At 43.9% G+C, this 22,428-nt stretch overlaps 1 protein-coding gene across 2 annotated transcripts; it reads right to left on the bottom strand.

The window, feature by feature from the left end:
* Positions 1–5,045: 5,045 nt before the first annotated feature.
* LOC117707569 (alcohol dehydrogenase 1-like) lies at positions 5,046–20,493 on the bottom strand. Of its 2 annotated transcripts, none has more exons than XM_034500970.2 (9): positions 20,311–20,493; positions 17,882–17,983; positions 14,900–15,038; positions 12,373–12,460; positions 12,020–12,239; positions 11,129–11,389; positions 9,053–9,188; positions 6,859–6,997; positions 5,046–5,212 (listed from the first exon to the last, which is right to left on the bottom strand). In XM_034500970.2, the coding sequence occupies exons 1-9, from the start codon at positions 20,326–20,328 to the stop codon at positions 5,188–5,190; spliced, it is 1,128 nt and encodes a 375-aa protein (XP_034356861.1). In that variant the 5' UTR covers positions 20,329–20,493; the 3' UTR covers positions 5,046–5,187. The 2 variants fall into 2 exon arrangements, with proteins under 2 accessions (XP_034356861.1, XP_076789406.1); XM_076933291.1 differs by lacking the exon at positions 20,311–20,493 and adding an exon at positions 19,214–20,280.
* Between the last annotated feature and the right edge of the window lie 1,935 nt (positions 20,494–22,428).

Genomic DNA, 22,428 nt, shown 5'->3' with positions numbered 1-22,428 from the left:
AGGAGTACACATGGAGGGACCTATGGCTCTGGCCGAATTTGTAGCAGTGTATAGCCTTGTCGGGCATCAATGGGAGGAGAGGCCCTTGGTCCTGTGAAGGCTTGATGCCCCAGTGTAAGGGAATGCAAGGAAGGGAAGGCGGGAGTGAGTAGGTGAGCACCCTCATAGAAGCAGGGGGAAGGGCATGGGATAGGGGATTCCAGAGGGGAACCGGGAAAGGGGATATCATTTGAAATATAAAATAAAATATTCAATGAGAAAGGGAAAACATACATTTCCAGTGGAGCATGAGCCCATAGTGAAAAGTGGCACGGTGCTGCACAAATGCAGGGGCTTTCCTGTCTGGCACACAGCACACCTTCATGGCTCATTTGCATAACTGAGCTTTCAGCAGTATGTTCTACGTGTTGAAGCTGTCATGTATAGTTAGCTCTAAATGAGATGTCTTGCAACTTGTTCCTCATTAGCATTTTAAATCTCCTCCCAAAGATGTGGATTTTAATGTAACAAGCTCAGGTCAATACAATGTAGCACATTTTCACCTGCCCCAGTGGCTCCAGCCAAGTCTGGTCAGCCTTAGCTCGTGATTTCCAGCTTTCCTCTCTGCAAAGAAGCATTTCTCATGGGCTGATTTTGCAGCTTTTGTGTGTTAGGCTTTCTGGACCTTACTCTGCCTCATTCTCTTGCCTTAATTACTCCCTCCAGTCCAGTAGAAGAAAAAGATGAGTTGTATTATATAGATTCTTTAATTTTTATGCAACTAATTATTACCACCCACTGAGAGCCGAATTCATGTTCATTACCAACATTTGAAAGGCAAATAAGATACATGAATTTACTATTCATTGAAGTGTCTTCTGTGGGCTTTTGGTTGGGGACTGAGGGCAGAAGAACAGACTTAGAAAAGACAGCAGCACTTTCAGTGTAAATATCTGGAAGAGAAAACAGAACAAAACCAAGGAGAGATTCAGTACCTGCATACTGAAGTCAGGTAAAGAATTTGGGTCATCCTACAACACTCGGTTTTTGAGTCAGAAGACATTAGAAATTTAAATAAAACATCGTATTTTAGCCTCTCAGTTACATTGTATTAAACAGGCCTTTGCGAATTAAGTTTTCTTTTCCTCTTATAGTGTTTTATGGTGACAATTAATTTGGAAGTTCAGATAATGAGAAAGACATCATACAAACCACAACCCAGGGGACACTTGTACTATCATCAAACTGAAATGTTGGTTACACACACACACACACACACACACACACACACACACTCCTGGTAATTCTGCTAATGTTTTACCTTCTTTACAAGATCCATGAAACAAACCTTCCAGTCCATGAGAGACAACATCATGCTCAAGTGGTGACCAGCTCTGGGAATAAGCTGGGTCTTTGTGGTGGAAGGAAGCCTATTATAATCTTAATAGTCATTCTGTTAATCTTTGGACCTTGTTTACTTACTTAATTGCTGTTTTAACTTTATCTCCTTGTATTCACGGTCAGTCCACAGTCAGATGGACCTGTCATCTTCTGACTCCATCTCTGTGGGTTTCCTTAGTCATCCCTTAATTTCTGAAAATCTACAAGAGTAGGGACTGCAAGAACCACTTAGCATCTTCACACTTAGTATCTATCCTCATGGTCAGCATCCTCACACTCACTCAGCATCTTCACACTCACTCAGCATCCTCACACTCACTCAGCATCCTCACACTCACTCAGCATCTTCACACTCACTCAGCATCTTCACACTCACTCAGCATCTTCACACTCACTCAGCATCTTCACACTCACTCAGCATCCTCACACTCACTCAGCATCCTCACACTCACTCAGCATCTTCACACTCACTCAGCATCCTCACACTCAGCATCCTCACACTCAGCATCTTCACACTCACTCAGAATCCTCACACTCACTCAGCATCTTCACACTCACTCAGCATCCTCACACTCACTCAGTATCCTCACACTCACTCAGCATCTTCACACTCACTCAGCATCCTCACACTCACTCAGAATCCTCACACTCACTCAGCATCTTCACACTCACTCAGCATCCTCACACTCACTCAGCATCCTCACACTCACTCAGCATCCTCACACTCAGCATCCTCACACTCACTCAGCATCCTCACACTCACTCAGAATCCTCACACTCACTCAGCATCCTCACACTCACTCAGCATCCTCACACTCACTCAGTATCCTCACACTCACTCAGCATCCTCACACTCACTCAGCATCCTCACATTCTCATCCTCACACTCCTATTGGTTTATTGTTTCTCCCAACATCTATCTAGGAGTCAGAGACTTTTTTCACATCCTTTTCCTGACAGTTATACAAATAAAACCAAAGAAGCATTTTGGGGGACTTTCAGATTCAAATAGGCCAACAGACACACCCAACACCACCACCTGACTTATTAAAACCAATTTGATTTTCCCCTTAATTTCCTAATAGCAGTTAGGATTATTTTCAAGAAACCAAACTGAATTTAAAAACATAGAAATGCAATTTTAAAACACTGCTTTGAAAGCTTAAAAGTGCAACACTACACATAGTTCCCTTGGCAAAAACAGTGGATTCCAACTCAAAACTAGCAGGGTTACAGCAGAGTGAAGGAAAAATGTAAGAGGACTTTTCCGTACGGACTTGTGTTTCAAAATCCAAAGGACCGGGTGACTGTTAATGAGGGAAGGTAAAGGTAGACAATATGAGGGAAAGTCATGAGTAAGAAGAGCTAAGCACCTGCTGGGGCAGCACAGTGGAGCTGGCCCTGGTGGGGCGGGCATGAGTGAGCCGCTGAGGGCATGAGCAAGGGAGAGCTAGTCCCACCACTTGTCTGCCGTGAGGTGGAGTTGGTGCAGGGATAATGCATTCCTCACCTGTGGTAGTCCGTAGGCCTGGCCCAAGGCTATGAGAGCAGGAGAGCTAGCCCTGCCCCTTACTGGTTGTAGCATTTGGGAGAGCAGGCCCTGCAACTTGCTGGAGCAACACGGTGGAGCCAGTCCCGAGGGTGTGGGAGCTGGAGAGCTGACTCAGCCCCTCAACAGTGGGAGCCCCTGGAAGAGCAGCGCTACACCTCGACTGGGCAACACAGTGGAGCTGGCTCTGGAGGCATGGGTGCAGGTGAGCAGGCTCCCAGGGCATGAGAGCAGGAGAGCTGACCCTGCCTCCTGCCCAATGGTAGCATTGGGTGGCCTGGCCAGAGAAGGGTTGGAGAGCTTGCCCTGGTGGTGCAAGTAAGGACAGATGTCATTGAGAAGTTCAGCTACCACCCAGGTCCAGACCTAGGGCTCTGAGTTGGCTCACCCCCAAATCTATACCACCTGTGAATGTCTGGGATTCATAAAAGGGCCAGTCCTGCTGATCTAAAGTTGCAGGACCTCCATGACACAGTTCTAGTGAGGATCCAATATTGATGGTGTCTTAGAAGCCAGAGAACTCATACCAGAGTGACTCATTGCAATGAGCATTTGTAAGTAAAGATGAGTGGACAGAGGGATATACTGTGGAATGCACTATGACACACTACAAATTTCACAACAATATTTTTTTTATTCTGCATGTGTGTGTGTGTGTGTGTGTGTGTGTGTGTGTGTGTGTGTGTTATTTCTTTGCCAGGGGAGGTTGCAAGTGCAGAGGGTGGATCTGAAGGGACAGGGACTGGGATGCATGATGTAAAATTCACAGAGAATCAATAAAAAGTTAAAAAAAAAAGAAAGAAGAGCTAAGCCACATTCTCTTTTTCTTAGTCTCTCTATTGCAAATGAGATGACTACACTGGATTTGGTGAGGAAACAAGGCTTGATAGAAATGGGGGTGGTGGCGAGGAGGTGCTAGAGATGGGGCTGTGCTCCTCTGAGAAGCTCCTATACCCTCTACCTTGATTGCAAGTTTTAAAATCTCCCAAATAGGCAGCTGGGAGCCTTGCTTCACTACTTCGTGAGTAAAAGCAATGGTTGATGCAAACTCTGAAGGACAGATGATGGCTCACTGTATCTGCCTCTCACAAATGATGGCTCCACAGCACATTGGGAAATCCACAATATCAAGTCAACTCAAGAGCGGGATGAGAGGTGCCGGGAAGTTTGCACGTATGCAGGCACCTAGAAGACGGGACACGGAGACTGCTTTCATGTACTTATGGCAGATATCAGTTAGGTTGTGTGTGGGGCTGTGAAAGGGGTCTTGGTTTTTGGTAGAAGCACTGGCTGGAAGTAGCCCGGAGACCCAGCAAGGGGCGGGCGTCTATTCCACTGCGCTCCCAGAATCCAGGCTCCTAACACGTGCCATGGACCTCCATTTGATCTGCACTGTTCAGTCACATAGGATGCAGCCCCTCCCTAAGAGGTTTACGTAATCCTACACAGGTAGAGGGCATAACTACAGGCTTCAGCCTCAAGAGATTTCCATATTAATGAGTTACCTAAAGGCCAGAGGGCATAGTTAATTAAGTGACCCTCCTCCCCTCTCCCTTCCTATTAGTCAGGTCCCCCCTGGCTTAAGTGGAGGTGCACATTCAGACCATCTATCATCTGACATGTCAATAAAGCTCTTGGAACCCCGGGGGCACTAGAGCCCTCTCTTTCCCCTCGTCTCTCTCAGTGCATGGGCCAGCGCAGCACCTGTGTGCTCTCATCTCCATTCCAGAGCCCCAGAACTCCCAGAGCCCCAGAATTGAGACCAATCTGCCCATTGACTCTGGGCCCAGGGGTCCCCGCTCGAGTGCCCTGCGTCCCCCTCCCCCTCGGAATCAGGCTGAGTTCACTACCCGCCTGGGGGGTGCCCCTGCGGCTTCTCACAGCCCAGCACCCACCTGGTGTCATGAGGAACGAACTCAGTCAAGGTTCCTGAGCTCCAGTCTCTTCGGAGCAGTGGGAATCATCAACCGCCCAACAAGATTCAGAGATCGACGCTTGCGCGCAGCGTGCGGGCCCTCAGATTTTTCCCTACAGTTGTGGACCTGATCAATACTATCATGAATAAAATGCCATCCTTTCTCTTTTTAAGGTCACAGTGTGAGTTACACAACACCTGTTCTTCCAACTTATTTTATTATCAGTACAGTCTAGAAGTCCTTGTTTCAGGAGAACAGCTGCACTTGGTATCTGCGTCTTCCGATTGCTCTTGGGCTTCCAAAGCCCTTCAGGTTGCTTGTGAGCTCTTTATCACTGAGATCTCAGAAGAGTAGAACACAGCGGATGCTGAAATATAAAAGCATGATCATGTAATGCCAGGGAATCACCGATGTCAGCAAAGCGATTGTGTGCCGCACCCTAAGGACTCTCAATGCCCACAGGTTCCCACCTTGATTCCACCATTGTCCCAATTTCTCCAAGTAAAATGTTAGCATCTGAACAGGGTCTGGATTGGAACCAACACCATTCAGAAAAGGAAGGCACCCTGTTCTAGCACCTTTCCTTGTGGCTGCACAACCACAGAAGAGCTCAGGATGGCATTGCAGCTTCTCATCAACATCCCGCTGATCGTGCCTAATGTCTGGACCAGAAAGAAACAGAAGGCTTTCTTTTCCTCTTGCAATATGCCTACTGCCTGCTAGATGCCTTTCCTCATACACAATACTAATTAAAAAATTTCAGGTGAGTTTTCCTGAAGCTTTGTTCTTGATTCAAATGGGCTGACATATTCAGTGAAATTTTGACAAAGAAAAATGGGGCAAAAAATGTGAAGGTTTTCACTAAAAAAAATTAAGCAAATGAAGTGTGCATGCAGGGTTGGGGGGAAGTATGAGGAACAGAAGACCTGCTTCAAAGTGAAACCCGAAAAGCACATTCTCCGAAAAGCACATTCTCCGCAGTTGTGATTGGTTCTTTGCTGTTCATTCCTTGCTCTGCTCTGCCTCTGCAACACTTGTAACACGCCTGGAAGACAATCGAAGGTCAATTGTCTCCAAACTGAAACATTTTCTCCCAGAGGGAGAAAAAAGACTCATAAAAGTCAGGAGGTAGACAAGCTACTGAAAATCCGGGAAAGCTGAAGCTTCCATGACTCTGTAGTCCTGCCACAGCGGCACTGAAACAGTAAGCAATTGCTCGAGAGGAGAGTCTAACCAACCCAGCTATAGTCTCTGGGGCTATAGAACTGTTTGTAAGTGATGCAGAAAGCTGCAGGGATGCAGCCAGCCCTTGTGAATCATCACCCATGCTGAGGGGGCTTCTCTGTGATGCAGCTGCTTTAGAGTCAGCCCTGTTCCTGTGAATAACCCTGTGCCCCTGTTAGTAACCCCAATAAAAACACAGCTGGAGTCGGGTTACTTTGGCCTGTTGTGAGTTCCCTTTCTGGGGTGAGTAGGTGTGTGTGTGTGTGTGTAATACAAGTTCCCAGGAAATCTGTCTCACACAACAGTCTGCAGTCAATTCTTGAGCATTAAAAGAACATGTAAACAAATCAGTACCGGGAGAGTAAATGAAGCAGCAGACCTACAGTTGTGCTAGGATGTGGGTTGAGCACTATTCAGAAAAGATGTGTAAGAATTTGTGCACTTAGCTGGAGTCTCAAGCCATTTCTTAGACTTCTTGCAAGGTTCCTGACTCCAGAGATTCAATTAATTTGTTGTAGGTAATTTCTCAACCCGAAAAATAAACACTATTGACCAATGTAGAAAAATACATTATCTTCAGTATCCTTCTGAAATTATGAAATTGAGTGGGTAGGGTTAGGGTTAGGGTTAGGGTTAGGGTTAGGGTTAGGGTTAGGGTTAGGGTTAGGGTTAGGGTTAGACAGAGAGGCCTATAGGTAAGCCTTTTCCTATGTTGATGATGTCAGGAAACAGCGAGATGTGTGTGAAAGATACTAAGGGTTCAAGTAGACATCATCAAACAAAACTCACGTTTTTCCTGAATGATACAGCTCCAAGGCTTTGTGGAGTTGGTTAAAAGGCAGCTGATGAGTCACTAAAGGATCTATATTAGTCTTATTTTGAAGATAATCAGTCACTATTTGGGGAATGCAGTCTCTGGTTTTATAACCTTCAAAACAAAAAGTTTATTATTTTCAAATATTATTGATATAGTGTTAATAATATGACCCAAGACCAACCAGGCTTGTGAGATGGTTCAGTGGGTAAAGGCACTTGTGTAGAAACATGACAACCTGAATCAGATCTTTGGGACACACGTGGTAGAAGGAGAGAACCAGCTCCAGCAAGTCATTCTCTGACCTCCTTGTGTGTGTTCTTGTAGAAACTTAAGATTAAAAAGAAGTTCCGATTTCGGTTTTAAACTTAAGCATTAATTTCCCCCAGACACATCCTGGGAAGAGCACATTCCAAAGACTTAAACACATATTCCAGGAGAGGGCCCAAGAAAAGAAGTAATCAGGAAGCTGTGCCCTTAACGAAATAAACCTGGGTAAACAGAAGAAATCTGAGTTACCTAGAAACTGGGCCTGGGAACGGCTGTTGGAATTTAGCCTTTGTGGTTATTGTTAGGAGGTAATTGTATAACTGCCCTCATAAATTCTGTAAAAAAGTTATATAAGCTGCTTTTAGCTTCAGTTCGGGGTTCTTCTTGTCTGCATACAGGGGAACCCCAGTATACTGGTTATCATCTTATCATCAATAAACCTCATGTTATTGAAACGAATCCCATTCGTGAATGTCTCTGGGGGAGCACGTACCCTAGTTTTGGATCTTTAGGTCCAACATTCTGGCACACACATACACACACACACACACACACACACACACAGAGGCATTCAAACACACAAGTAATAATAAAATAAATGTAATAAAAAAATAAGAAGTATCCATCAACCAAAAGAGGAAAGAAAAAGAAATCAGTGAGTTATGATAGATGGGTAAGATGTCCATTTTTATTACTGACCATGAAAGAGAAATCATTTGTTCCCCGAAAAGCCACTGAGTGACAGCTGTTGTTTAAATGTGGCTACTGTAAACAGTTCTGTTACTTAGTCATCTTTTAAATAAAATCTGGGTCAATGTTCATATTCCCAAGTTGAAAAGCAGCCTTTAATCTTATTGGCTTGCACTGGGATTACCATTGCAAAACCATTTCCTCTCACATGTATGGAGATGGCACAGGAATGTTCTTTGTCTGCATACATAGGATTGACGTGGGAACCCTCTTTATTCATGTGCATGGAGATGCATGGAGAATCCTCTATATCCACATGCTGAGAATGACATGAAAACCTTTGTCTACATCCATGTGGATTGCACAACAGCCCTCTTTGCCCACATACGTGGCCATGGAATGGACATTCACCACTAGATAAATGAGTAGAGATGGAAGTGTCAGTTTTTCAAATCAGCTAATCAATATTGATCAGTAATAAGGATTTTTCTGGAACTATAGAAGCACCTGTTCAAAAATACCAGTTTAGTGCATGCAATGGCTCTTAAGACACTAAAAGACATTGCTGTTAAAATAGCACAATAAACTTTGAAGCCATCAACGCAGAACCAATGTTGATTAAATTATTCTAATTGTCACAAGAACATTTCTCTAGGAGAAAAATGATAATCCTCAAAGCCTCCACTATTTTATTTAGCTAATTAAAAAATAATTTGGTGGTTTAGGAAAATGCTGTTTTTGGTAAAGTACTTTTCATGAATTCATGTCCCCAGCACCTAAATAGTCAGGCATGGTAGTTATGCACATGTAATCTTAGCAGGAAAGTGGAGGCAGGAGGATCCCTGGAACTCACTGTACAGTTAGTCTTGTTCAGTTGGTGAACTCCAGGCATAGTGAGGTACTCTGTATCAAAAAAATAATCAAGACAGAGGAAGACATCTGACATCAAACTCTGGCCTTCACATGTACACTCATGTAGTCATGCTTGTACACCCTTACACATGCATGATCATACATGAACCTGCACACACACACATGAATTCATACACATACCTATATCATATTACACACTTTCCAAATTTAAACTAAAAAGTAATTTGACGAATATCACACTCATTTCAGGAGGAGTCTTTGGACACATTTACCTTCGATGTCTGGTCCCCTAAGGAGAGGAGCTAAGTGACCACACCCTTCTCTTCACCCACCTACCTCCCAGACACATGCTCTTCAGGGTTTTCCCAGACAAAATCTTGGATGCCTCAAGGGATAACTGTGCATCTGATGGAGCCAGCCCAATGATCACACAGACGCCATAGCTGTTGTTGCAGGAGTTCCAAGCAGCAACCTGAGAAGACAAGGATAACCACTTGCACATCCCATGTGATTGCACCAGCTGCCCACAAAGGGAAAGAATCCTGGATATGCTGGACTTTGAACTTCTCTTGGACAGATGCTATTTCAAATTCAACTCCATTCACCACTGCGGTCGTGGGCATCTCCTCAGAGAATCAGTGCAGCGTAGAAATAAAAGATGCAGACTCCACAACTTGTGGGACTAAGGTAATTTCTTTAACTTCCTGTTCACTGTTTCTCTGTAGTGTTGGTCTGAGTATTGAATGATTTGTCATCTTTAAGATCTCTAGATCCCTTTCCTCTAGCTGAACAAGATGCCCAAAGGAAAGAAGGCCAAGGAAGAAGGTGGACCTGGCCTGCACTGTTGTCAAGAAACAGGAGGCCAAAAAGGTGGTCAATCCTTTGTTTGAGAAAAGGCCCAAGAACTTCAGCATTGGGCAGGATATCCAGACTGAAAGAAATCTCATATAGTTCATCAAATGGCCCCGATACATCAGGCTTCAACAGCAAAGAGCCATCCTCTTTAAGCAGCTCAAAGTACCTCCTGCCATTAACCAGTTCACCCAGGCCCTGGACAGGCAAACAGCTACTCAGCTGCTTAAGCTTGCCCACAAGTACAGGCCAGAGACAAAGCAAGAGAAGCAAAGGCTACTGGCCAGTGCTGAGAAGAAAGCTACTGGCAAAGGGGACATCCCAACTAAGAGACCGCCTGTCCTCCGAGCAGGAGTCAATACAGTCACCATCTTGGTGGAGAACAAGAAGGCTCAGCTGGTGGTGACTGCCCATGACGTAGGCCCCAGGTTTTCCTGCCTGCCCTGTGTCGAAAGAAAGATGGGGGTGCCTTACTGCATCATCAAGGGAAAACCCAGGCTGGGGCGCCTGGTCCACAGGAAGCCATGCACCACTGTTGCCTTCACACAGGTTAACTCGGAAGACAAGGGTGCTCTGGCTAAGCTGGTGGAAGCTATTAGGACCAATCACAATGACAGATACTAGGAGATCTGCCAAACTGGGGAGGCAATGTCCTGGGTCTTAAGTCTGTGGCTCACATTACCAAGCTGGAAAAGGCAAAGGCTAAAGAACTCAAGAACTCACCACTAAACTGGATTAAATGTACACTAAGTTTTCTGTACGTAAATATAATTACAAAATAATCTTCCAAAAAGAAATTCTTCAGAGCTACACCAGTGTACAAGAATAAATGGTATGTTCAGTTAAATTGCCATAAAGGCCATGCATTCTGTTTGTCTGACTTTTTACTTGCTCTGTTTTACTGCTCAATTAATTTCTGCTAAAACAAAACAGAACAGAACATAGTAAATATAGATGCAATTTGGGGAAGCTTCATTTTTAAAAAATAATGAATTTTCTAGTGATCCATACGTACTCATCTTTAAATTTCATTTTGTCTTCTTAACTCTGTTTTCTTTCTCTTTCCCTCAAATTTTACTGTATTGGCCTCTTTTCTGTCACCTACATCCCTACACTAACGTTCTTCAGCCTTAGACCTAGGAATTAGCCACACATTTCAATGTAATAAGTGTTTCCTTTAAACTGTTTGACCCAGGAGGATGGCACCTAGTTCATTAATTCCTGTAGCCATAGAACTTGACACATGGAGGTATAGAAATTTGACCTATCTGTTTCTCAAATTCTGTTAGAAAACACAGTTAAATATATGTGAATCCAATAGTGTTCTTATTTAGGTATCAATAACTAGAATTGAGAAATGTGAATTATTGGTCTCATGGTTCTTTGCATGTTTAACAATTTTGTACACAATAACTTTATATCTCTTCATACATATGGCTTTTGTATAATAAAATAAAGCTGTGGAGTGAATTTATATTTCATTTTTCATCTGGAACACACAGGCTCAGAGAGTTTATAATTATGCATGCCCCTCACCCCCACTGTGCCCAGTAAACACACCATGGTATCAACCAGTCCGATGGCCTCAAAAGCAAAGTCAACACCAACACCGGTCATCTCCTTCACAACCTCCTGGACAGGTTTCTTGAGCTTGTTAGGGTTGAGACAGTCAGTGACCCCCAAGGCTCTGGCCCAAGGAAACTTCTGCTCATTGATGTCAACCCCGATGATTCTAGATGCACCAGAGGCTTTGCAGCCCATGACAACAGCTGAGCCGACCCCTCCGAGTCCAAAAACCACACAGGTAGAGCCGGGGGTGACCTAGAGACTCATAAAATGTGCTTGTATTAGTTTTCAAAGCTGAGCATAGACAGTTAAGAAAATAATAGCGAGTAAAAAACTAGTGAGCTTTTAGAAACTTAGGTGATCATTTGGACAGGTTCAGTATAGTCTCTGCCCCCATTTCCCCCTCGACCTCCCCCCCACACTGCTGCGTGCGCAAATAACTGTGATATACGGATAACACAAATTTATCCATAAATTTAAATGAGGTGCAGTCAAACCATTAAACTAGACCACTCCATGGGTAGAAAGAGGTTTATTGAGGGTTGGGGGATGGGGCGGGGACAAACTGCTGAGCTGCCAAAGTGGGAAAAGCCTTGTGAGTTTTATTGGGGCAGGTTTCCAGGGGAGGTATGTGGGAGGCTAGAACAGCCGGGAGTTAGTGTGGGGACGATACAGGCTGTATCAATAAGTTCAATAAGGAACTAGCTATGCTTTGCTATTGGGGACAGAGAAGGAAAGTAGTAGCTTTCCTGATGAACAGAAACCCACATTATGAGGTTTCTGTTTACCAGATAAGAATCTTGTTTATCCATTAAGAATCCAGGCCTCATTCTTAGGGCGCCAGTCAGGCCCACTCTGTGAACTAACAACAGCTACTTTTCTCACCTTGGCTGAGTTAACAGCCGCCCCATAGCCTGTAGGGACACCGCAACTTATGAGACAAACTTTATCCAGAGGAGCAGCGTCATCAATTTTTACCACTGCAATCTCGGGCACGACCGTGTACTCCGTGAATGAGCTTGTGCGGAAAGAGTGATAAATCTTCTGTCCTCGGCAGGAAAACCGGCAGGTCCCGTCCAGCATCACCCCAGAACAAGGAAAAACACTGTTCCACAGTGATGCAGACAGAGATCCACGTACGGGCACAGACATAAGGAGTTGAAAAGAAAGAAGTGGTCACTATTGGGCACATTCCACGCAAGCCATTTGATAAAAGGACTAGGGACAAATCTACTAACTCTTGCTTGTCACAGAAGTTTCCTTTGGGGTGCAAGCAGGCGTCACATTCTCTACACTGTGGAATAATGAGGGTGAGGACTTTGTCTCCTGTATGGGATGGGGAAGAAAAACCAATAAGTTAGAAATTATTAGTGGAATAAAAATATAATAAAATCTTATCCATTCTCTTGAAAACATGCTATGGACAGATGACGGCAGCCAGAGTGACGTCTGGCGTTGTTTAAAGCATAGGCCATTTTGTCTGGTTTCAGATCCTTATCAGTTGTTAAAGATGAGGAGACATTGCCTGCTGGATAGGTAGTTGTAGGACTGCTTTTCCCTGATTAGAAAATGGAACAACAGAACCAGGAAGGAGCCTCGGAGTCATCTGGTTTAATTCTTTTGCTTTCCATTTAAGAAAATTCAACCCCTTGCTGGTTGTAGCCTGTTTACAGTAGCCTTGCCTTGTCAGAGCTTCCTCTTGAGTCTTCCCACTGACCCCCACTCCCACAGAGACATGCAGCAGGCCTCTGGCACTGGTTTTCTTGAGATGAATTCTAGGCTTCATCAACTTTGGGGGGGGGGAGGTTCTGTCTCTCACACTTTCTTTCTGGAAAAGTTACTATAAAAGGCTTTAAAGCCACCGAGCTCTGGAGAGAATCTTGATAAAGTTTGAGTCTTGGATACCCAGGTGGAATGGTCTCCAGACAGCCCCTCCTTCAGTTTCTGTTCCACACTTTGTCTCCATATTTGCTCCCTTGAGTGTTTTGTTACTCCTTCTAAGTAGGACCAAGGCATCTACACTTGGTCTTCCTTCTTCATGAGCTTCATGTGGTCTGTGTGTTGAGTCTTGGCTATTTCAAGCTTTTGAGCTAATATCTGCTTATCAGTGAGTAAATGCCATGTGTGTTCTTTTGTGATTGGGTTACCTCACTCAGGATGATATTTTCTAGTTTCATCCATTTACCTAATAATTTCTTGGTTTCATTATTTTTAATACCTGAGTAATACTCCATTGTGACCATTCCACCTGGATATCCATCCCATGTGCAGTCACCAAAGGTGAGAGAAGACTGAAGGAGCTGAAAGGGTTGGTGGCCCCATGAGGAAAGCAACAATACCAACCAACCAGAGCTCCCCAGGGTCTAAACCACCAGCCTGGGAGCACACAGGGAGGGACCCATGGCTCCATCTGTATATGTAGGGGAGGATGGCCTTGTCAGGCATAGGTGAAAGAGGAGATCCTTGGTCCCATGAAGGCTGAACACTGAGTGGGGGTGGGGAATCCGAGGGTGGGGAGGTGGGAGTGTGGGGGTAGGTGGGGGCATATCCTCATAGAAGCAGGAGGAGGGGGGATGAGATAGGGGGTTCCTGGGTGGTGCGGGGAATGGGGTAAGGGGATATAATCTGTAATGTAAATATAATATCCAATAAAAAAATTACAGGAAAAAAAAGTTTGAGTCTTGGATGAGCTCACATCCCCGGAGGTTGATAGTGTCACATTGAGGGGGTGGGTGGGAGAAAGCTTAACCTACTCAGTCATCACAGACTCCAGAAGACTGGTCAGGGTCTATAGTGCTGTCTCTGTACTGGCCCTTCCCATGCGTACTGTGTAGGAAAATTCCTTAAGATGGCATTAAAAAAGTATCTTTATGTTTAGATAAAGCACATCTTACCTTTATTGACTCTACAAGTTTCTAGATACTAGATCTAATATCTGGAAGGAGTTCTAACTCCCCTTTTCCTTCAGTGCTCATGATTGGTTCCCACAGACTTCCCCATGGAATCTTTTTAGCTAAAGAGGAGGGAGACTGTGAGGCCTCCTATTTATACTACATTCTGGGAGACGCATACTCAGTCCTTTACTTTCGTGCTTTTTCCTTGATGTGCAGCGGGTGTCTCATAATTGCTATACATTTTGTGAATACACTTGATGGCCGTGAATGGCCTTGCTAGGCACTTTCTTACGTTTTCTGTCTGCAGCTGGTCCCAAGCTATGGTGTTTCTAAATCGCCATCATCTGCGAGAGGTTGCTCATTCGCCGTGATTGCTTTAGGCATGCTAAGAATAATAATGTCAAGATCCTTGAGGATGCAACTTGGAAAGATTCATTGATGTAACCATCATCCTGTCCTGTAACTTTCAAGCAGACCGTTCTAGCTGATTAAAACATTCATTCATTTGTCAAACAGTCCGACTTTGGAATGAGCACTATTCTAAAATGTTCTAGGGGAATGAAACCATAAGAAGGAGGTCTTAAGCCTAAGGATCTTTCAGCACGTTTAAAAGTTCTCTGCTCTTAGATCCATCTTTAGCTGGCTTTGGGTAGAGACCTGGGAACTGTTCTCCACACCATATGTTTGTTAGAAAAGAGGTGACAGGGACGTGGCTCTTTGGATTACTGGCTTCATTTGATGATATGACACCTTATCTACTAGAAGAGTCTAGGGGCAAACCCATCTTGTTTTTCTGCTGAATATACTAACAGTGTGGGCCAAGTGCCTCCTCCTGAATCAGGAGTTCCCTGGCAAGCTTCCCATTTTCTACCTGGTTTCACGGAGCAAACTCCATCACCAACGCTCTCCACAATTCCTGCTCCTTCATGACCCGGAATTAAAGGAAAGTTCACCAAGAGTTCTCCTTTCAGCACATGGTCATCAGAGCCACAGATCCCTGAAGAGACCATCTATATAGAAATTAAATGACCAAAAGACAACTGGTTTAAGATTTTTTTCCCTTCCATTTTTGTGGCTGAGTGTTTTGTTTTGTTTGATCCAAATGACCTCACTTGCTCTCTAAAACAACACTCAGGTGTTAGAACAAAACCTGCCCCTATAAGAAAGATCCCCTTTCAAAAGGGCAGACCCCACAGCCTGTAGAGAACCAGCCACACCTCCCTGCAGCTCTGTCTGTGACAGAGGTAAGAGGCAGCCTGTGTTGTGACTCTGAGTGTTAGAGACCATGTTGAACCAAATCATGTGATATAAACCTTCCCAATAGCCCTCTTACCCCAAAACTTACAGAAGCCAGATTTTCCCTTTGTTCTAGGGATTTGCACGGAGCTTTCTCGGGGTCTTTGTTTGGGGAGTACCTTAGAGACTGCTCCCTATGAGGTGGCCTCTCCAGTCTCCCCGCCATTCCTCCCGTGGCTGCTCTTTGTTTCTTCCAATCTCTCTCATTTTCACTTTTAATAAAAGTGTCACTTCAGGCTTTAAAGAGAAATCTCTCCCCGTTATGTTTCCGATATGTTTCCGTTTATTGTATTGTTTTCTGTTTAAAGGCTTCCTCTTCATCTCTGTATACTGCCTTGTTTCGCCCCTGCAACCTTGAGGCCTGATGCTGGCCCTGAAGCCCAATGTCACATGGCATTCCTAGTTTTATTTTTAACCACGTATGTGCATGAATATCTGTGTAGGGATGTGCACATACAAATACTACTGCCTGTGGAGGCCAGAAGATGGAGTGGAATCCCCTGGAACTGGAGTTATAGGAGGTTATGAGACAATAAACCTAGGAGCTGGGAACTGAACTCAGGTCCTCTGGATGAACAATAAACACTCACTGAACCTTCTTCCTAGCCTATATCCCTGCCTCCCTCCCTCCCTCCCTCCCTCCCTTCCTCCCTCCCTCCCTCTCTTCCTTCCTTCCTTCCTTCCTTCCTTCCTTCTTTCCTCTCCTCCTTCCCTCCCTCCCTTGCTCCCTCGCTCCCTTCCTTCCTTCCTCTTTCCTTCTCTCTCTCTCTCTCTCTCTCTCTCTCTCTCTCTCTCTCTCTCTCTTGTGATATCTTGCCAACACCTTTAATTGTTGTTTGTTTCTTTTTTCTCTGTTCTCTTGTAACCCCTGACCCCCATCCTGAATCTTGCTCTACATTGTTGAGCTGTTATGGGCAAGAATTAAGTACCTTTTTGTAGTTGTTGTACTCTGTGTATCTAGTGTTAAATTTCCTGGGTTTAAGCTAAAATAAACAGGTAGATTTAGTGTGTGTTACAGTGTGGATAAACACTTTGGTCTGGTGGCCTTGTAGTAAAGGACTGGCCCCAGATACTCTGAGAGGTGCTGAGACTTTCAGGCAGGAGGCCTAGCTGGTGACTGTTGGATCACTAGGTGAATGCCTCTGAAGAGAATTGTCCCTTAGCCCTCTGGCTGTGGCATGACTGGGTCGGCTGAGCTCAGCACTTCTGCTGAGATAAGCTGAGATGTCCTTCTCATCTCAGATGAAACACAATGAGGATATACAGATCCTGGGCTGAACGCTTTCAAACCGAAACCCAGAATGAGCTTTTTTTTGTCTTTCTGAGTTAATTATCTTAGGTATCTAGTGATGGTGAGAGAAAACTAAAACAGGCTGTTAGAGTCTGTCAACTTATCTCTGATCTTTAATACTAAATGGCCTTGTGAAGTTCGAGGTAACGGTTGAGCATTGACTGGAAAGTGGTGAGGGAGTTTGGGTTGACCTATGCTTTTCTAGGTCTCGTCTAAACTCTGTGAGGTATCTGTTCAGTTTTGGAAGCCATACATCTTGCTGTCTCTGTTGTTATTTCTGGAAGATGACATTGCCTCCCAATGTCTCTTTCCAGACAGGTTTTTAGAGGCTAACACAATGTGTAGGCTTAAACCACGAGAGCAGAGTAATTAGTCTCTTAGTCATTGTGTGTGCGTTGCCCTAATCTTTGGTATTTTAGGGTGTGGGTACATGCATGCCAGTCTCAAAAAAGCTACCCCCAGAACCAAAACTGTGATACTGAAAAAAAAAAAAAAAAAGCCCTTTGGATCAGGCTGAAAAATACATAGGCCTATAACAGTACATGGTTTAAGTTAGAATTGTAATAATTAAAACACAATGATCATACAGGTAATGTGTTTGCAAATGTGTACAGTTATTAAGAACATGTGCACATGCCCACATACAGGCATGCATACATATGCATATTTTAAAAACTAATAATTAAGTAAGTAATAAACTCTAAAATATATCTTAAAGAAAAAGGAATATGTCCTCTGCTGTGGTGGCATATGCTTACAGTCTCCACCCACTCAGGAGGCTGAGGCAGGAGGGTTGTGAGTTTGAAAACAACCTGAGCTGTATATTGAGATTCTGTCTCAAACAAACAACTAGCTCTAAATATTCAATAATATCACTTATTTACTTAAAAATCTTTTTCTTATTTATTAAGAAAAGTGGGAAGAGCAATATGCAAACATACTTATGTCATTTATACATGTCTACGCCTATGCATGTTTTTAAACAGACTGATTTACTTTATGTGTGTATGTGATTTGCCTGCACTGTTGTCTGTGCACCATATGCATACAGTGTCTGTGGGGGCCAGAGAGGGCACTGGATCTTTTGAAGTTGGAGTTACAAATGGCTGCCATTTTGTAGGTGCCGGGAACAGAACCTTGGTCCTCTGGAAGAAGAGCCAGTGCTCCTAGCTGATGAGCTACCTCTCCAGCTTCTACATCTATTATTAGAGTGTAGCATTATTTTCTTTTGTCTTCAAAAGTGAAGGCTGGCCGTCCTAAGCTTACCTTAATACGAACTTCTCCAGACTTCGGTGGCTCAACTTCGACCTCCTCAATTGAAAGAGGAGACTTTTCTGCCCAGGCAATGGCTGCCCGACATGTGATGGTCTAACAGATGCAAAATAGGATGGCGGTTACCAATAAACTTATTTTTTTCTTTCTGATCACACTTGCTATTATTTGTCAAAGTATGAAAGTCACAGGGAGAAAGCCAAAAGTAAATAAACATAAGTAAGTCCTGAGATTTTAAGAAATTTTCTCCAAATCTTTCAAAATACTTTTTTTACTTAAAAATTTTAGTAATTTAAAAATAATTCTGTCATCATTTTGTATAAGGGCATTTTCTACCTCCTTTCCCTCCTCCTCCTTCTTCCTTGTTTTCTTTCTAAAACAGTGTTTATTGAGCCATCACCTACCACTGACCTGTTTGTAAGAATTTTTCTTGAGTTTGACGAACTGCGTAGTCGTAGTTTACAGTGACTACTCTATTTCAGTATGTTCTAGTTTTCTTAATAATTACCTAGATATGGGAGTGTTTCTATTGCTTTTATCTTACAAAGGGTATTGCAGTGAACATATTTGTTCATGTTTTTGTTTTGTTTTGTTTGTTTTACTTTTTTGTTTGCATTGTTTTTTGGGGGGGAGGGGGGCGGGGGTTAGTTTGTTTCCTTAAGTGAAAATCCCTTTGGAGGGATGGAGTCATTGTTAGTGCTATGCTGGTTTCCAAATAATCCCTTTCCAGAAAGATTAAATCACTTCATACACTCCTCAGAATAACACATAGTCTATGCTCTTAGGCATTCCATTTTACTTATCATTGATTATACTGTTAAACAAAATATTGGACAGGCAGAAACAGCCTAGAGTCTTCATTAGTGATTTTCAGTGTATCGGTGTGGGTATCCAGTAAGGTTAGTGGAGTTGTAAAAGGCTTGGTCCTGTGTTTGCAGAGCTATTGGCATCTTGTTTCTTTTGTTAATGCAAATGTTTCTTCAAACATCAAAGGAGTAACTTGCTGCTTGTCAGCTTGCCTTACCCGGGTTTTCCCCCCTCTGCTGTTTTGCTTATAGCAATTCTGTGTGAAATTATGCATACGTTTTGTGATGTTTATTCACAGGAGTCTCTTCCTGTGTGATTTATTCCGTTTCTACAGTCTGAAGTTTCTGTGCCGTAACAAATGTTTCTTATCCTCTCTGAAGTTTTTTTTTTCAGTTTGATTTTTGAACACTTAACTCATGTTTAACTGAAGATTATTGCTTTGTATAATGTGAAGCTAGACTGTAATGAGTTGTCCCGGGGTAGCATGGAGTATCATTCTTTTCTACCCTTTGTCCTTACATTAGCACTGTTGCTGCAGGGCAAATTCTTAGTTTCCCAGGCTTCTCTTCAGAGGTTGTTTCTATTGCCCCTGGTGTGTATTCTTACATCAGCCCCTTCCTCAATAAGTAGAGGAGCTGAACCTTTAGATTTAGCACTTGGCGATGCTAGTTTGTATAACTTGAAATGTGTTCCACGTGTAGATGTAACTTCTGCATTGGAAATCGTAAGTGGAGTAAATCTGTGGTGTCTTCAAGAAATTAAGACTCCAACGGAAGAGAAAATACAGGAGTTTATCATGTAAAGAAAAGAGAAAGATGTTACAAGACTGTCCAACTAAAGGTAGAGAAAATACTACCTCTGCCTGAGAACAACACAATTACAATAATTTTTGCTTTCACTCAAAAGTTTCGTAAAAGATAACTTTTATGGGGGACAGTCCTTATTTCAGAAGCAATATACATATAACTCAAAACACTAAGTTACACAGACAAATGTGAGGAGAGGAAACACGGGAAACTTGGCTTCTAGCTCTCCTCACTGCTAACCATAGAGGGTAAGTTCTTCAATTGAAATTCTCTGTGTGCACTGTGTGGATTTATATGACCACACTGAGCACTCCGGGCACAGGGTGACGTTCACTGTAATGTAATGAGTAACTTCCAGGTGATCTTTACTGGCCATGTAAGACTCACTGACTAATACATTGTAACTGCAGCTTGCTAATATTTAATACATTGTAACTGCAGCTTCCTAATATTCCACAGATGTTGCTTCCATCCAGGCTCTCTTCACCGTGATGCTGTCAACCTGTTCCTAAGAACATACACGAGGAACACTTTCACTGGGATCCGTTTTCAGATCAAGATCCCTCCATAGCACAGCAGATAGCATGTCGGCCCCTTAAATTTGCAGACAGAATGGTAGGCAAAATTTTAAAGCTTTTGCTATAGTATTAGCAAATGATCCCTTGTGAACTTGGCAGAAATCCATTCACCAAGCAGTGGAGGGAGACGTTCCACATCATTAAAACTTGACAATAATGTGTCCAGAGAGCACAGAATCTGAACTGACGGCCGTGAAGGTGAGGCGGGGCCATCACAGAGCAGCTCACTCACCTTTCCCATGGTGTCCATGCTGACTTTTCTGGTTTCGTGTGTGTCCTTTGGGTATATCTGAAGCTTGGAAACCCGGGCCAAGTATTTATAGGGTTCATGAAACTGAGAGCCATTAAAAGTAATTACCCTATCAAGATGGAGACGACCAGAAGGAGTGGAGGACTGGAAGGAATATGAAAGACAAGGAAGGGACAATGAGGGAGGAGATAGATTGACAGCCAAGGTGGTGGGTGGGACAGAGTCAGCTTGAGGAGGAGGCAGAGGCAAGGGGCTAAGAGACTCTACAGAAAAACATGCAGAGAAAGAACAAGTCAGACAGCACCTGCTAATTAGCCAACAGGAGGGCCAATTAGATGCTATTGCCAAATGAACAATAAAGACCAGGTTAAGCCTGGGTTACCTGTAGTCAGAGGAATGAAAAAGTGCAAGCATCCCCATGAATTATAACTTAAAAACCTGAGACATGCATTGTGCAAATGAGGAATGCTATGATGAAGTAAGGCGTTATGAAAGACGCTCACACAGGTCAGAGTGTGGCTGTCGGGGTAGAGCTTACACAGAAGCAGGGGATAGGTGTGGATCCAAAACAGGGGGCAAGTCAATCAAGGTGACAAGAAATAAGGAGTCCATGCCAGTGATAGGGATGGGGTGGGGAAAATGTTAAAAATTTGTGACTCTGGCCTGACCCATTAGGCATCTGCTTTTGCTGAATGAGTGAAGAGAAAACAGGAGAACAGGCAGTCATACCCTGACTGCCGGTGAGCTCTGGCTGCTACTGTTTGCTCCTAGTTCACATCTGGTAGTCCTGTATGCCCAGCATGCTCTGGGACCATCTGTGACGAGGCCCCCATTGTCCTTTCTCTGCTAATACCCAGGGCCTGCCATCCTCATGGCATACCACTGCTATACAGTGAGGGTCATTTGTTGGAAGCAGGGGTGAGAAAGTCACTGGGGACAGAGGTCTGTAGTCACAGGTTTCTAGGTGTGGAGATGTTCTGGCAACAGATCAATCTGAACATTCTAGTCAGATGATCTGGGGACCTGCCTTTTCTTTCTGGACCAGAACTGGGATTAGGGCAGAGAGACCTGGTTTACCTGCCGTAAAACCTAATCAAAAGGATGCTTTTAGGCAGGCATCCTAATGACTGCGGCTTAAACAGGGAAGCATCATCTTTATGTACCTAGAGATGGCCCAGGAAAGAATTTTCAGGAGTGAAGAACTGAAACCTACTCAGTAAAGGGCCTTTTGCAACTGTCTCCGTTCTCATGGCTTCTGCATCCCTGTTCTTCCTCTTCCATCCTACACATTGACATACTGACCATGTTCAGTAAAGTTTCATGTGATTGGCAGTAGCCTAGTAAGAAAGGCCACACCTTGAGGCAATGTCCAGATGTGAACTTTCCACTCCATAGGGACCTCACTGGGCTTTGTCACCACCTGGAACCTTAAATTTGTTTTTAAAGAATCTATGTATGTATGGGTGTTTTGCCGGCCTGTGTGTCTTTGTATCACATGACTGCTTGGTACACTTGGAGGCCAGAAGAGGGCCCCAGACCGTAGTTATAAAGGGTTGTGAGCTATCCTGGGAGAGCTGGAGTAGAATGTGGGTCCTCTGGAACAGCAACCGAGGCTCTTGATCATGGAGCCATCTCTCTGGCCCCACCTGGGAAATTTTTTGTCTTTGTTTTCTTATCAAATTTTCTAACTTTAGAACTTGACTGGGCACAGGACTCAGAATCCTCAGAGATGATGCCAGGTATCACAGTGTTCACAGTGTTCACAGTGGACACCTGACAGCTCTCACCCACCCCGCCCAGTCAGTTTGCTCCCTAATTGATAAGGGCCAATGAGCCAGTGGTTTCTGGGACTCACTTTCTGTGTTAGTCAAGTTGTTCCCAGCAGCAACAAACTTGGGGAAAAGACAAACTATTTCAGAGAAACCTTGGAAGCAGGGCACACTGAAAGGAAAGGTCACAAGGGCAGCTGGGAGTTGAACCTGAAACCTGTTTGGCTTTGACAGGACTTCCCCTCTCTGATGTGAGAGTAAGGTAGACAGCAGTGCGGTGCCAACACTGACAGACCTGGGTCCAAATCTTACCTTCTTCTCCATCTTACTA

This window comes from Arvicanthis niloticus, chromosome 4 (genome assembly GCF_011762505.2).
Source record: "Arvicanthis niloticus isolate mArvNil1 chromosome 4, mArvNil1.pat.X, whole genome shotgun sequence".
NCBI lineage: Eukaryota > Metazoa > Chordata > Mammalia > Rodentia > Muridae > Arvicanthis > Arvicanthis niloticus.
The sequence above is the reverse complement of the archived record's forward strand: the minus strand, read 5'-3'. Positions and strand labels throughout refer to the sequence as shown.

What these genes read in the sequence shown, in the direction of transcription:
- LOC117707569 (XM_034500970.2), bottom strand. An exon ending in GAAGAGCATGTGTCTGGGAG is followed by an intron (nt 6,998 to 9,052) that starts GTAGGTGGGTGA and finishes TTTGTTTTGAAG; the next exon opens with GTTATAAAACCAGAGACTGC. An exon ending in CTGTATCATTCAGGAAAAAC is followed by an intron (nt 5,213 to 6,858) that starts GTGAGTTTTGTT and finishes TTTATATTTCAG; the next exon opens with CATCCGCTGTGTTCTACTCT.